The following is a 16296-nucleotide window of genomic DNA, read 5'->3' as shown; positions in this document are numbered from 1 at the left end:
TGTGGGGTGCACATTGGCAAATGCACTGCTCTGCCCATTGCCATGTAGAACTAGAATGTGTGACATGAGTGTGAGAGTAAGCCTTGAGCACACAAGAGTCTGAATGCAGCACTTGCCACTGTGATGCCAGTCCTCTCTAGTGTATCTGTGAAAAGCCTACGTGTTGGAAAAACATTCCAGACTGGGATCACATATACTCGGCTGGGGCCAATAGTGACTCTGGTAGCCAGCAGCAGAGGCCGGGTCTCCATTTCTCATGCGCGTTTCAACGTCCCGCCTGAAGAAACAAGTGGAGGCTATTTCCAAACAAATGTGCCTCGCACATGAGCAAAATGAGACAAACGGATGTGAAATGTTATTGAAAATGCGGCAAAAATTTGCACCAGCACGCCCGTGACAATATTAAACATGAAACATTTTAGTGCAGCCGCATTATAACGTCTTAAACTTCTGGATTTAAATGTGTAAGTGGCAAATTAAGCGGCAAATGATAATTGAAAACATTTGCTCAGAGAGATTCAGAAGCAGTATTTCACACATTTCGACAAAATCTAATTTGTAAATTGCTTTTAATGGTTTGTGGTTGCTTTCCCTTTTTGTTATGAAAAGTTGTCATGCTGTGAAAATAAACCTGAAGGCCTGAGGACTTGGAGCCAGTAATGAAAATGACTCTGTTGCCAAGCCTAGGACTTTCTCTCTCCAGTGTCACTGATTAGCTTACCCGATTGACTGACATGTCCCACTGGCTGCCTAACAGCCGGCTTTGGGAGATGAGGTTAAATTGTGGCTACCAACAAATTGCATGCTTGAGTTCCTCTGCACCCCTCCGCGATCATGCAGTGTAATGTGAGCACACCAGGCAGATCCCTCTGCAGATCCTTCTCCTCCCCTGCACCCCTGCACCACTGCACCGACCGAGCCATCACACACTCATACACGTGCGCGCGCACACACACACACACACACACACACACACACACAAACACGCAGACACACAGTGCCACACGGCCTTCTTTTTCACATCCTTCGCCACTAGTCTGGCCTCTAAAGTGGTGATGGCATTACCAAGACTGAGCCTCTGTGGCTTCACAAAGCATCCTGCAAAATGCTTTGTCTCCCAACTGCACACACATAAATAAACACACATTATTAGCCTGTATTTATGTCCAATGAAAAACGACAACAGGCAATGTCTTATTAGAATAAAGCTTTATAAAAACATTTAATTTAGTAATAGAAGTATTTTCATTACCTTTTTATATCTGGTGTCGCCTTTTTAATACCCTTAAACACAGCGAATAATATGTATTAAACAATATGAGGGTATTCATTTTTTACCTCTATTAATATCTCAATTTTTTAATTTCACATAATACCACTACAGGAAAATGGGCCAGAATTTGTGATAAGGCAGAAGATGCAGCCGAGTGTGCTGCTTGGTCAGGCCGGGCCATGTTGACTTAGAACCCAATACTTCCTTAAAGAGGAACAGGGTCAGTTTGAGCTAGCTGCTCGCCGAGCATTAAAAATCCCAGCAAGCTGAAGCAATATTATGCAGCTTAGCTTTTCTAACATTACCCAAGAACAGAGCTTAAAAATAAAATTGTATCCTTTATAGAGTAAATTATGAAAAATCAAATGTGAAAAAAAGGTCTTCCTCAACGGAACAAAGATCAACTTGGAAAAATGCTTGGTTGTTTTAAATCGCAAAATGTAGGACAGTCTTTAATTAACTATGAAACTAGCCTGCTGGGAAGACAACACAAAGACCATCTATTTTTTTTATCTTTAGTTTTTGGTCTATGGGCGATAGTATGTACACAGGCCGCACGGGAGTGTCCCTGAATGAAATACACACACACGCGCGCGCACACACACAGTTGAACAGCGAACACAGAAAGCCAGCCGTCAGCATCTATCCGGCACCACTGCTGCAGCGTCACAAGCTCAGCTAATTAAAAAACAACAAGTTCACAGGAGGCTACTCCAAACAGTTCTAAAAAGGCAGCTCTCAGCACACTTGGGGATCGTCCAGCATGCATGGGAGGTGAGACCGATTCTGGGAGCTCCACGTTTATGGCTTCATCACTGCTGTTTTGATCTACTCCTCATACTCATATGACCTGATTTGAAATTTGGCTTACGTTTGTATAAAAAAAACGTCTGGCATTCATAAATGTTGTTGTTGCCACTTTCGGCTTGTTTCATCAAGGGTCACTACTGAGAAAAAACAGTTTGATAGTAAAATATTATTATGCATTTCAATACATCCAGAATAGCTGGCTCTAAGTTATTTGGTGTATTATGATGAGGGTTACATTTGTAGATTTAGCCCATGGCACTTTCTAACGAGGCAGTCTATTACAGGGGTGTTGCCCAATACCTCGGCCACATGAATGCATGGTTAAAGGAAAGGTCCCTCTAGGGAAATGATCTCATTTCTAATGATGCGTGATTGACCTGCGAAGACCAGGGCGCAAACACAAAGTCTCTCAGGGTAGTGTAATTCCAGCGCCCGTCTCGTTCAAGCTTGTTGCTGTCGACGGCTCTGACTGCCATCCACCCGAAAGCTCTCAACATGGTCATATTCACCACAAAATAATATTTTATGTTGTGTTTCTTGTTGGGAAATGTAAAAAAAAAACCTAGCTCTGTTGAAGTACATTAAAATCCTATTTGCCAATTTTGATGAAAAAAAAAAAACGGTCAAACATAATTTACCTTCACATAAATTTTAATTTCCTTAAATTTAGGTCAATACGAAAAATAAACATGGGTCAGTGGCATGGTGTTAAAAAAAAGAAAAACATATGGGATAAAAGGATAATAAAATCCAATCTTGTTACTATATAATTGCACTATATGGAGCAAAACAGGTTGAACTGTGTTGGTGGAAGTTTTAATAACACGGTACACAATTGTTTTCCCCCGTCTACACTTAAAGCTGTACCAAAGGTGTGAAAAAAAGAATGCTTGCCAATTCCTTGATTTATTCTAGTTGGTGAGAGCTGATTACGGAGCATGAATCAGTTGCTGTAGGAATGTAATTAGGCAGGAGAACCTAGAACGCTAGGAGCTCTCCTCACAGCCCCAGGCAGTTTGTGGGCTGACAAATGCATCTTAAATGGGTGTCATAAAAGTCAAAAAGGTGCCAATTACATCCTTAAATATCCCATCACTGCAAGTGGAATAAACAGGAAAAGGGGACACTGTCTGTCTTTGTACGCGAGTGTGTGACATGCGGGCCGGACCCTCCGCTTAGCTGTGGCCATAAATGTGGAGGAGTAGGGGGTTGAAAAGTGTATGAAGAATTAAAAGATATGTTGAATAGCAGCATGTGAGAAGGATGGCGCCCAGCGGGTTGTTGTTGTTCTGCCAGGCTCGGCTCTGATTTGATGTGCCACACAAGCTGACACCATTCCCAACAATGATCGCAAGGACAAAGGGAGTTGTTACCATTTAAGAGGAGGATCCAATATATAAAATGCTCCAATCTTTAGAAACACATCGCTACAACTACAAATAGGCCTTGGTTAAAAAAAGGAGGAGGACTGAGGAAGAGATCCTTGTCTCGCTCTCTTTCCCTCCCAGCTTCCACCACCTCTGAGCGTTGACGCCATGACTCTGGTATCCCATAGTTACTGCTATGATTTTTACCCCCTATTGTTATCCCGCAACTACACTGTGACAAAGCTGCTTGAATGGCACACACGGCAATGGATGTAACTCTTTGTTGCTTGCAAGGTGTCTAGCAGGGAGCCACCATGTCCCAGTAATGAAAGTAGATTTGTTAAAAAGGCCGCAGACAAAAAGGTGAACATTTGATGACAAGCATGAAAAGCTCCATGCAATGAGAAACTATAGAGCACCCCAGGGTCGTCAAGGCCCAAAAAGCACTGTTAAATCTGTTGCTAAACTGCAATATCTGCTTCAATGCTATGTGATCAATGTAACAACAGCAATCGAAAAAAAGTATATATGTATATATATATATATATATATATATATATATATATATATATATATATAAAATATGTAATATGTACGTACACACACAGACAATAGCACATTAAAATAGTAATTGTAACAAAAGGTCTCCATTTAATTATCTTTAAGATAGAATTGCTTTGCTGTCTAAAGACATGATCAAATCAATCATCAAATCGCTGCGGCTTCAGTTATAATTACACAAATGTATAATTTCTTTTTTTTTTCAATGGGAATCTCTCAGTCCAACAGTAATTAGTGAACATCATCAAGTTATGCATTCTATCGTGTCTAATTATGATGCTTTGTGTTAGGAAGTGGATATAGTCATAATCGGCACTCTGTAAATATTTTAATGACTCACATGCATCTTTTATTTGGCGCATGTTGAAACAAATGAGGAAATACAATTCAGTGTAATTAAAACACACACATTCATGCAAATGGAAAATAACTAATACACTACTGACTTGAAATGTCACTACAGATTTAGAGGTAAATTAAAATACAAAATACTGGTTTTATAGAGGCAAGATTTTCTTTCATTGTAAATTGCATCATGATCTTGGAAACGTAAAGAATAATAAACTGAGGATTCCTGTATCGTGTTGGTCCGGTGTATGATGATGACATTTTTTGTACTATAATAATAATAATAATAATAATAATAATAATAATAATAATAATAATAAAATAATAATAATAATAATAATTAAATGTCTCAAATGCATCTGAGTTTTAGAGCAGGCCAGTGCAATTGCAGAGGTTTTGTATATTTCTAAGACGGCAATTGTAGAGGTTTTGTATATTTCTAAGACTGCTCAGCATAAATCGGTTTGTTTTTTAAATTATTTCTAGATTAGGTCTAATAAAATGTCAAACGTGGTTTAGCGCATTTCCCGAATGATGCGTTCAATACATGACTCGCAAGCAGGCCAAATTGTCACCAAGCATCACCCAAACGCGCTCATACAAAAAGAGGAGCAATTGAAGAGGGAACAAAAAAGCAGTTCTTACTGTTGGTAGTCGTGCTTGCAGTAAAGTTTCCTTTCTCTGAAGTAGCAGCTGGTGATGAGAGGCTGTTGACACACTGTGCACTGCAAACACTCCTCGTGCCACGACGACTCGTTGACCCTCATCAGAAAGCGGTCAGAGATGGGACGGTGGCAGCCTTCACACACGGCCTGGTGGTGACAGTCTGTCCCTGGAAACCAAAGTAAACTTTAGTGGGAACATCCAGTTGCACGTGTATCAAAGCACAACGTGTCTTTAAATTTAAAAAAAAGAAAAAGAAAAAAAAAAGTCCAACGCGGTTTCAGTCACCCAGGATGCAATTAACGCAAATTAAAACAACTCTAATTGCATTTTCACTGGCGTTGCATGTTTTGCTAATTTGTATTTATTTTTTTTTCTTTTGAACGGACTCACCGAGCATAACACCCAGCGCTTGTCCCGATCGCAGCGGATGCTCTTCTATTTTTATGCCGTCCAACATGATGCACGTCTCGGATTGTTCTCCCACGGGGAGTCGTTCCAGTGACACAGGACCTGTTGCAAGATCCATAAGAACACACAGATACACACAACGGGCACCGTCAGGGTAGAAAATAGTCCGACAACCCGATCGGTCACAAAGCGGCCGTGTTCGGAACCTGTTGAGCCGCCACCACCACCACCGCGACTTTGAGAGACCAATAAAACATCCACCATGGTCGTGAGTGTATACACGTCACAGATAGAAAAAATAAATGCACAAAAGCGCTCGCTGTCACCTGTAAAAATCAGAACAGAAGACGCGTTTACGTGTTCTTCGAGAGCCGAGCGCTTCGGAGTTGATTTGAGGATCCAATCAGAGTTCGTCCAAGGAGAAAAGAGCAGACAATGAGGTCCAAAGACAGCAGAGTGGAGATGTCCCGGCACCAACCCATGCAGGAGCTTGCTTACTTGCTTGCTTGTGTTCGTGTTGCTGTTCAAGTCTCACATCGTGATTGAGGCGAGTGGAACCTCCCACTCGTGCATGCATGGCTGCACTTTTTTCACTCCCCATCAGGAATTGGGATGCTATTGGAGCATAGTGCGGTGAATCCACGCAGGCCAACAACAATAACATTGCACAAAATAATGGTCATCTCGATAATAGATCGTACAGGCTTTTAGTACAATTACCTTATCTCACGCTTAAACAAAAACGAGAATTATTAATTTTTTTTAAATCTAGAAAACAAGTAAACTTTAGGGTGATAAAATATAAAATCATAAATGTCCTCGTGTGTAATTTATATTTATAGGGCGCGAGTGCGTGCGTGCGTGTGAGCGCATCACATGGTTTCTTAGGTCTTTAGCGGACTATTTCCGCTGCAATTTGCTCACTCCTGTTAGTGGATGCACCTGGTGATCAGAGGTGATAACCAGAAGATGGAGCCATGGATGACCAACAAAATTCATCCATCAACGTCTAAATCATAACACTAATGCTACTACTACTACTACAAATAATAATAATAATAATAATAATAATAACAATAATAATAATAACAATAATAATTATATGGACAAAAAAATCAAAACATTTAATCATAAAAACTTTTTTTTTGCCATCATAGAACATTCTGTATAGTTAGATATAACACCTTGGTTTAGGCTGCTTTTTTATATAATACAATACACGCAGCGAATTGTTTTAAAATTACGTAATTTACGTATGTTTTTTTTTTTTGATCCACGAACACAATCTAAACACACGCAAGCCAGTGCTCCGACAATAACACAAATTAATTACAATCGATTTCCGTGTATAGAAAGGAAAATGCACGTATCGAAAAAAGAATAAAATTAGCGGTCTGGTTGTGATTATTATACTTTTTTTTTCTTTGCAAGCACCATTTATTACTTTATATACTAGCCTATTTATGAGTAAATCACGATGTGGAGAAGAATGCAATCATGTTGCTTTAGGACTATACAAACAACAATAATGTGCAGCTACTGCTACTACTACTACTACTACTACTACTACTCCTACTAGTGCTATTACTACTACTACGACTACTACTACTACTACTACTACTACTAATAATAATAATAATAATAATAATAATAATAATAATAATGATAATAATAATAATAATAAACGAATGCAGATAAAGTTGTGAATTAAATACAAGCCTTTGTGAGGGAGCTGCAGAGTGAATAAATCTTGTTTTTCGAGGCCTTTGTAGAGCATCCAGGCTGTGACCTGAAGCCCAAGTCAGAAAGTGGAGCAGATTGGTGGGCGCGCTCTCTGCTGTTCACATTACGAATTGCAGGACTAATCTGAAAAGACTTGACGATAGCGCAATAATTTAATAAGAACGTGCAACGTTAATGATTTCATTGATGGTCACAGATGCGCCTCTAAAATTGCATGGGCCACCTGACAGTCATAACGTCAAGTCCCTTATTTCCAGCACTTTAGTAGGGGGTTGATTCCAACCTTTCACTATATTAGATTATGGTACCACCGAACAGCATTGGAAGCTGAGTATTATCAATATAGTTTAATCGATACACTTGAAAAACAACCGCATATGTAGGCTGCGTATACTCACAGGCATTCAACTCTGCAGGTCGTTTGTGTGAATGGGATCATTAATTCAATAAATCAATCGTGTTTTAATGAGCCCCTGCTTGACAAGCCCACGCTCACTTAAAACAAAAAAAGAAAAAACATGTAGCAGCAGTGCCAGCAGGTGTGGGAACACAACTAGAAGTTCTTGCTAAAGTTGAAACATAACGCCCTGCAAGCAGCCACAACTACAGTTATGTTGCGTGCAGCCTGAAGGTAAGAGATGTAGTTTGTATAATACAGTTTGAAGAGGCAGTGCACATCTGCGTGAGACGAATATTTAACATTTAAATTCATGCACCTGCATGCTGATTTTAGAGACTTTTATTCTCATTATTAGGCTATTTTAAATCCGACGTTGAAATACAAATTTCAGATCATGCAGTGTTTTAAGAGGAGTGTAGAAGATTTAGATTGCTTGCTTTAAAGTGTAACATTTTGCTGAAGATGTCGCATCCAAAAATCGCCGGTCAACAATTCAATTGAAACAATTGGATTCACAATAAAAATACGAATGTTGTTATTTATAAATAACAACATTCGTAATTTTCTTGTAGAGTCTATGCACTGCACCGTGCACGTGCAGAAAACGCCAAATATATACAAAATGCTGTCATATTAAAATACATTTAAAAACGTGCAATGTAAGGAAGGGTAACGTTTTTTAGGGGTATGGCTTATTTAGTCTAATAATTAAATACAATTTGGCAAATTACATAGGGTCCACGAAGGACCAAGTCAATTATTGAAACCTAAACCTAAATTGTAGAGCAAGAATTTGAGGTACTGATGTTAAAGATCACTGTGGTCTGTTTGTTTGTTTGTTTATTTATTTATTTATTTATTTATTTATTTATTTATTTATTTATTTATTTATTTAGTGACAGTATATATATGATAGTTTTTGTGACAACACGCAGACATCATTCAGTTGTTTGGCATATTGCACTAAACATGCATCTTAAAAGCAAATCTTTTATAATGGTCAGACATCTAAACATTTAAAGCTCAAATCTTTTTTTTTTCCTTTTTTTTTTTGCATATTGTTGTGAAATTATAAAAATAGGTCCTGAAGGAAAGTATTTTCTCAGTGTAGGAAAGAGCTGTGGAGGGTTCCACGGCTCTTATCTCGTCGCTGATCAGCGCTGATGCCTATTGGAGGGCGCAATTGGTGACGAATCAGCTGTAATTGGATCAGTCTTTCGCGGAACTCACGGAACGTGCAATTTTAGCCATTTTGCGGAACATATAAGACCACAACGACGTTCTGCCAAACTGGGCCCATGCATGCATGCCAGTCGGATCTTCACTTCCCTCTCACCTGGTTTTGACTGGGGGAGGAAAACATTTTAGATTCACAAATGCGATTGAATTGATCACCATGCTGACAGAGTTATTTAAAATAAATAGCTTGCCGTAAGGCAAGAGAAAACATGCAGCTCGGTGCTCCCTCTCAATCATGCGCGCTGTTCTGCTTTCATTCTCCAGAACTGCCATCACTGCCCTGATACAGGCTCAAAAATGTTCCCCGCCTGCGGATTAGGCAAAATCACTGCCAATAGACACCTCTATTTATTCATGATCAACTGAATTTAACAGGATTTGCCATACGTACAGAGACGAGATGGCCCGACAATAAGAATCCTGGACAAGTGAGCTCGCATGTGATTCCAGCAAAAATTTATAATAATAATAATAATAATAGTAATAATAATAATAATAATAATAATTGTAATTGTCGGTCGTACATCGCATGTGGCCAACCTGCATGCGCGTAATATATCTTAACTTGTAACTTATTTATTAGGAATAATAGTCTAATTATAGTCGCAAAGTGCACTCAAACATTAATTAAATAATAAAATATTGCTTTACTAACTAGTTTGTTGAAAAATAATATATGCTATACAATGAATGAGAAAATCAGATATTGAGTGTTATGAGATATTGTGTTATGTATTTTATTGTTTGACTCACTAATTTACTTTAAAAAAAAAAAACATGATGATAAAGCTCCTAGATTTTGTCTGATGACAACGACTTCCTTTAATACCGGGATTTAAAATGACAACGTTATTCGAAGCCAATAACCTGCCTGGTGTCGTAATTACAACATTGCCTCCTGGTGGGCAAAAATGAATAATACAACATAGTGCTACAATTACACTACAATACGATACGATACCGTGCATCTTTATTTATACGGCGCTTTCACAACCAGTAAAACACCTTAAGTGAAGTCTGCGCAGACTAATCTTTTTCAAAACTTAAAATACTGAATAGAACTAAGGCCAAACGTAATTCATACACACAGTATGAATAGTCAGTTTAATATTTTGTTTATTTCGGATTCCCCCTCAATATTCATGCATTTTTTAATAGGACGAAACGGTGGAATATTGAAAAAAGAAAGAAAAAAACTAAACATAAAATATTACGTAATATGAATTCTGTGGAGGTAGTTGGACAAATGAATGAGTTCAATAATGCTAATGTTTTATAGGTCTTTAAATCACAAGTCACTTGCAGTTTAAAATCGCTCATGATTAGTCATTCTGAAGTTACACGACAACGATACATGAAACGGGCCATACATATAAATGTGCATTAAATTAAAGTCGTCAGTCTTTCATTTTATCAGTCTTTATAAAACATACATACATACATACATACATACATACATACATACATACATACATACATACATACATACATACATACATACATACATACATACATACATACATACATACATACAAACTGGCAAAATTTAAAATACTTATATCGGTCGAATTAATTGATTTTTCTAAATAAATGTTTCAAAAGCTTCTCGTGGTTTTGTAATATTTTTTGAAAAGTTATGGAACACTATTCAAGTTTATTGTACCACAGTATTTACCACCAGGCTTTTTTTGACACATAAAGCGAAAAAAAAAAAAACGAAGTGATGAAATTTATCGGGTTCAGAATCCTGAATGAACTTAGAATAATTGGGCCACCAATACAATCTTTGGGATGTTCATCCATAAGTCAGTGGAACACCTTGACATGTGGACCACCTTTTTCGTAGCAGTCACGCATGCCTGACCAAGATCTGACAAAATTTCGGGAGTCACTGAAGCACATGCGTTTCTGATACCTTCTTCAAGCATAGGGAGATCCCGAGGCCTTCATCCATAGGCTTTCAACAAAAAAAAAGTCTCATGGCGTGAGATCAGGTGAATGGGAGCCCAACTTCATGGGAACACATCATTAATTCACCAATCCGGGAACTGTGATGAAACCTAACGCGCTGGGACAGTTAGTTCTCTCCGTATGCTTCAGGAATTCTGTGTTCCGAACTGTCAGCTGCAGCTATCATGCAGCAAGTCATTTTCCAACAAAATGGCACCCCGCTGATAATGCCTTCACGATGCCACAAGTACACACATGCACACACACGATAGCCAAACAAGCCTCTATCTGAGCACGTACGGAAAGACCTGGATAATTTCAGATAAAATGGACCCCTGGGCTCCAAATGCCTCCAAGATACACACACCCACATGAAATTTGATTTTCTCTGACTGTTGATGAGTGCCTTAAGAATCTTAAATCTCTATAACAATATGCACCAATGAGGTGTTAAGTGGAAGGACCACACTAAAACAAAGCAAGGCAGTACTCATTGAGGACTTTGAGAAAACATTGTAAAAACAATGGAACACCAGCATGGGCTACTGTGAGAAATTTAGCTTTTGATTTTAAATTTAGGAGATTTATTTGCACAAAAAAAGGGTCAGGAGCACGATTTTAGGATGTAGCATGCCAATGATGAAAAATGTGACCTTTGCTATGCTGTTAATTTGCAATGCATACATTCTTTTGGAGAAATAAAACCAATTCATGTTCAACCAGACTGCATAAAAGTGAGTGGTGTTTAAAATACTTTCCCCCTTAAGTTAACTGGGTGAGGAAGATGGCCATCCCACACTGATGCCTGCTTCTGTTGCTCATTCAGGGTTCACTTGGTGCAATTCTGGAACTGCGCCAAATGTTAAGTGCCTTTAGACAAATTGCCTTGAGATTTGGCGGTGTTTGAATAAAATAGAAATGAAGTTGAATTAAATTAGCTAGCTAGTTAGCTATATAAAAAAAGTGTTACTCTACAACAAACTAAACCCACAATAATAGACAAATACTTTTTGCAATTCTGATTCTAAATTTCCACACTATACTGTATTTGGAAAATCATTTTAGATTACATTTGGCTTAATAATACAAAATCTAAATTCATTTTGAGAGAATATTTTGCAAAGACAAAAGGGAACTTTAACAATAGTACAATTTGACATGTTGCATACATGTTGTGTATGCGTCCGTAAAAATGCAACTATGTCTAAAGAAGGTAGAAACCTCCCAGATGTTTCGCAGCTGTTTGTATCTGATGGTGAAGATCCAGACAGCATCTGTCACAGGATCAGGCCATTTCTAATCTGTCCAGAACATTGGGCAGAGAGTACTAAAAACCCATCAGGTGTTGAGTGCTGCTCAGCTCACAATGTGCTCGCCACCGGCTCGGCTGGCTTCAAGTTAAAAATTAAAGAAGGACAAGCTCAGCCTGACACATAGGAAGACTATTTTAATCACACCATTTCCCTTTTAAACTCTTATGAGTGGAGTGAGGGCGATGGCGTTGAGGAAAAAACAGAAAAAAAAAACAAAGGCTAACTGAAGTTATGAGGGCAGAGCGCCTCAGGCAAGAGACTGGAGCTTTGAACTAGAGGTCCAACACAGCTTATTGAGGTCAAGATCTGGCAAACACCAAGCAGAACTAACATCACTATCATCTGGACACAAACAACATTTTGAGCCATAAGTATTTTTTATGAAATTACTTCTATATGGTACGAAACACAGCTATTCTATGTCTAAATGTAATTTATGCACAGTATTACAGTATCTTCAAACTGGGATATTTTTCAGAAGTACAGGAGTAAGTAATATGTTCTTGCACACAAATCCATACATTGGAACATTGCACAATAGCAATGAATTTTGCTAAAACACACAAATACAACAATTTCCCAGAAAATCACACAATTTGGAGTTACAAGGAGAATATAGTTATTTGCATAAAACTCGAATGATTTTTTTTCAAGTGCCTCCACACACGAAATGCTACAAATTGTATTGTGGTCATTATCACTCACCCCCCTCCCCTCCATTTTATTTCGAGAACAAAACGCCACACACAGGAAGCAAATCTCGAATTCCAATCTCGCTATGGCTGCTGCCAAATTTCACTTGACACAGCGCTGACACGACTGCACCTCCGAGATGTGTTTAGCTAACATTCTAAGTTTAGGAATGTCTCTGGATTTTTCCCTTCCTGGGTTCATGCGCCTAGTTACCAGCCGGTCAACCTCGTGGCCTTGTGAACTGACCCTGTCCTCCCTCCGTGGTTTGAAAGAAAAAGAAACCCAACTCTCAGGGGAGAGCTCTGACTAACAAGAAAACTGCTGGCCCGAATCTCTCAGAAGTGCTGTGTTTTCCCACCGGACCACTTTCAGCTTAATAAACATCTTAACTAGCCAGAGGTCCCGCGGGAGCTGCTGGGAAATCCTCTGGGCAGCCAGAGCTCAGGAGCTGGCCCTTTATTGCATCCAGGTGGCTGTTAAGAAATGCTGGCCCACCATTAATGTCAAATAAAATGCAAGTGGCACCTTCCAGGGTGGACAGGGTCAGTGCACCTGTCTATAGACGAAAGCTACACTGGCACCTTCCACCCCCATGTCCAAACAGTTTGATGTCACAGTCTTGCTGTGCTTTGTCACAACAAGTCTGGTGCCTAATGCAATCAAATGTATGCCAGGGTCATAGGCATATTTTGTTTGACCTCTGCCAACTACTTGGCTGTTTAGTCGAGGAAAGCTATTGAAACAGTCCCTCATTAAGGTACTTTCTGTTTGTTTCTGCCCACACCAGTCCTACTGTAGTATGTGCATGGTGCTTGATCTGGACAGGAGCAAAAAGGGCTAATTGTCCTGCAGGTTGTGGAGAGACCTGCAGGGTGATCAAGCGCTTTGATCAGACTTAAAAGGAGTTAATTGATTTCTGTGTTACAAGAGCCGGAGGCGGGGCAAAAGATGCTTGCTGGTCATTCGACAGAATATCTTCGAGGGGGATGCGGGGAGGGATGAAGAGAGAGATCACCTCACACCCGACTACATCCTCGCTCAATTATAATAATTTGACTCACATGTGGTGGCCGCAGCATGGCAGGGGAGAGTGTGGGGGCTGCATTGGGGAGGAGGAGGATCCGCGTTCTGGGAGATCACTCATGTAACCTCACATTTGATGTCCCGTTGGAGTGCAGCCAGGAGGCTTGTTGAGGTGGCGGCGGAGCAACGACCACACGGCTAACCTCTCACTTGGAGTCTCTGTGGGACATGCCGACCACGTTAGATGATGTCAGAATGTAAATAGAGAAGCAAGGGTCTTCTTGAACTTCATGACAGAAATGGCTTACAGGCGATTGTCTCTGGGCGCATCATAACATATTTATATCATCATTATTGTGTGAATAGTAAGACTTTGAGATGTTATTTGGCGCATTATTATTCTTCTCAACCTAAACACTTCATTTCTATCTTCAATATTTTTTATGAACTGAAAGGCTCTGATAATGATTGAACCAGATCAGCAACATTCCCATGAAGTCATGTCAAAACATTTAAATGTATGTGTCCCATTGGCTCACTCTCTTGTCCTCATGTATGGGCTCAGAACCACAAGAGGGCATAGTTGCATGGAACCTGCTCATTGCTTTTTAAACAAATTTCAAAATACAATGCCACCTTTTACAATGCATTACAACCCTCAACTTGCTTGAAAATCAAGTAAAATTACCAAATTGAAATATCATTGATCCATTTCACTTCCTTATAAATACGCATCTTTTAAAATGACATACCTCCCTCCCAAAAAACAACATTTTTGGAAATTCATTTTCTGTACAGCTTGTCCCCACGGGGGTCTCGGGCGTGCTGGAGCCTTTCCCAGCCGTCATCGGGCAGTAGGCAGCGGACACCCCGAACTGGTTGTCAGCCAATTGCAGGGCACATAGAGATGAAGAACAATCGGCACTTGCACTCACACCTATGGGCAATTTGGAGTGCTCAATCGGCCTACCATGCAGGTTTTTGGGATGTGGGAGGAAACCGGAGCTCCTAGGGAAAACCAACGCAGACATGGGGAGAACATGCAAACTCCAAACTGGGAGGGCTGGCGGTGGAATCGAACCCGCACCCTCTGTACTGTGAGGCGGACATGCTGACTAGTGCAACACCGTGCCGCCTTTTTTAAAACAAATACACATAAAAACAATCAAACAATTGGCTGTTCTCCTAGATTTTGAGCATATTGGGTTCATTTTACCCAAAATTGGGTTAATTATTTTTGACCCACCAGACTGAGTTTTGAGATTGGATTTGGGTTGGTTTAGCTCTTCCATCCAGCTTGGGTTACTTTAGATTTGGCAATTTTAAGAGTCTCATGATAAAACATGTATTAGATCAACATGTCCTACCATGCACGAAGCTTGGACAAACACAAACTCACCACTGTAGATGTTCAGTGGCATCCACGTGATTTGCTGCATCATCTGCTTGTGACTTTGTTAGCTGTGTGTGCAGGTCTGGTCAGGACCTGTTTTGACAGGTGTTCTGCCTTTCCTCCTTCACTTCTATCTGTCTCTGGTCACCCAAGTGCAGGGGGAAACAGGGCCGTCAGAGGGAGAGTGGCAAGCTAAGCCCGTCTTAACACGGCATCTCAAACCACCTCATAAATATGGGCTTCCTTTTCCAATTTCCAGGCAGCCCATCCACCCCTGTCTACATGCTTGCACACCGCTCCGTGTCATGCGCTCGAGTGTGAGTGTAAAAATGACCACGGGACATCTGGCGTACTCGCAGAGGGTGGAGCTTTGATGTGCAGCTCACCAGTTCAGCTCAGCTTCAGTGAGCCAAACCCTCTAAAACAACACTCCAGCCACTGAGCCACAAGTAGGCCTGGTGGGTCAGAGATTCGAGCAAAAAAACTTTTAAAGAACAGATCTGCCAGTTGCACAACAGCCTTCAATTATCTCTTTGGTCTTTCAATTTCTTCTCAGAACAAGCAACTATTTTAATTTTCAAGTGTGGTCCAAAAACCATTATTTGACTTATCATACAGGCGTGAATGGAAAATGGAAACCATCTGTGGCAGCTTTTTTTTTTTTTAAAGGGGTTATTCTAGGCACGCAGCTCTGTGAAAACTGTTTCTATGTACCCATCTGCAGACTTGCCTTGTTTCCACCCGGTACTGTGTTTTCTTATTCAACCTGTACTATCACACCAAGCTGGGACTTCAGCAGGGGGCCAAACACAAAATAACAACACACATCTGTGCCACATAATCTGGAGCAGAATCGATATCTATTATGTTATTAGATATATTTATATATTTGTTTTTGTCATGCAAATGCTGATTACGAAATGGATTAATATGTGGTAGATCACTACATACTATGTCCTCTGAGAGCAGTAAGTGGGCTGTAACAAGTTTTGCTCTCATCAACTGATCAGAAGATGAAACAATGTTAATGCTATCCTGGCAATTTGTTCTGAGAGGCAATGCATATCATTATGCAAATTGTTACTCTTAAATGGTACTTATACATTCTA

At 39.8% G+C, this 16296-nt stretch overlaps 1 protein-coding gene across 7 annotated transcripts in view; it reads right to left on the bottom strand.

Moving 5' to 3' along the window:
• lmx1bb (LIM homeobox transcription factor 1, beta b) overlaps window positions 1-15617 on the bottom strand; it is a 51812-nt gene extending 36195 nt beyond the window's left edge. For 2 of the 7 annotated variants that reach the window (XM_088375951.1, XM_088375952.1), the window contains exons 1-3: window positions 5640-5712; window positions 5416-5535; window positions 5005-5191 (exon numbers count right to left, since the gene is read on the bottom strand). In XM_088375951.1, the coding sequence (XP_088232077.1) occupies window positions 5005-5191; window positions 5416-5535; window positions 5640-5697 (365 nt within the window). In that variant the 5' untranslated portion in view covers window positions 5698-5712. The other 5 variants (XM_088375957.1, XM_088375954.1, XM_088375955.1 and 2 more) reach the window with 5 other exon arrangements.
• Between the last annotated feature and the right edge of the window lie 679 nt (window positions 15618-16296).

This window comes from Syngnathus floridae, chromosome 5, assembly GCF_059516105.1.
Source record: "Syngnathus floridae isolate MCC-2025c chromosome 5, RoL_Sflo_1.0, whole genome shotgun sequence".
NCBI classification, from domain to species: domain Eukaryota; kingdom Metazoa; phylum Chordata; class Actinopteri; order Syngnathiformes; family Syngnathidae; genus Syngnathus; species Syngnathus floridae.
Note: the sequence above shows the minus strand (reverse complement) of the source record. Positions and strands in the feature narration are given on the sequence as shown.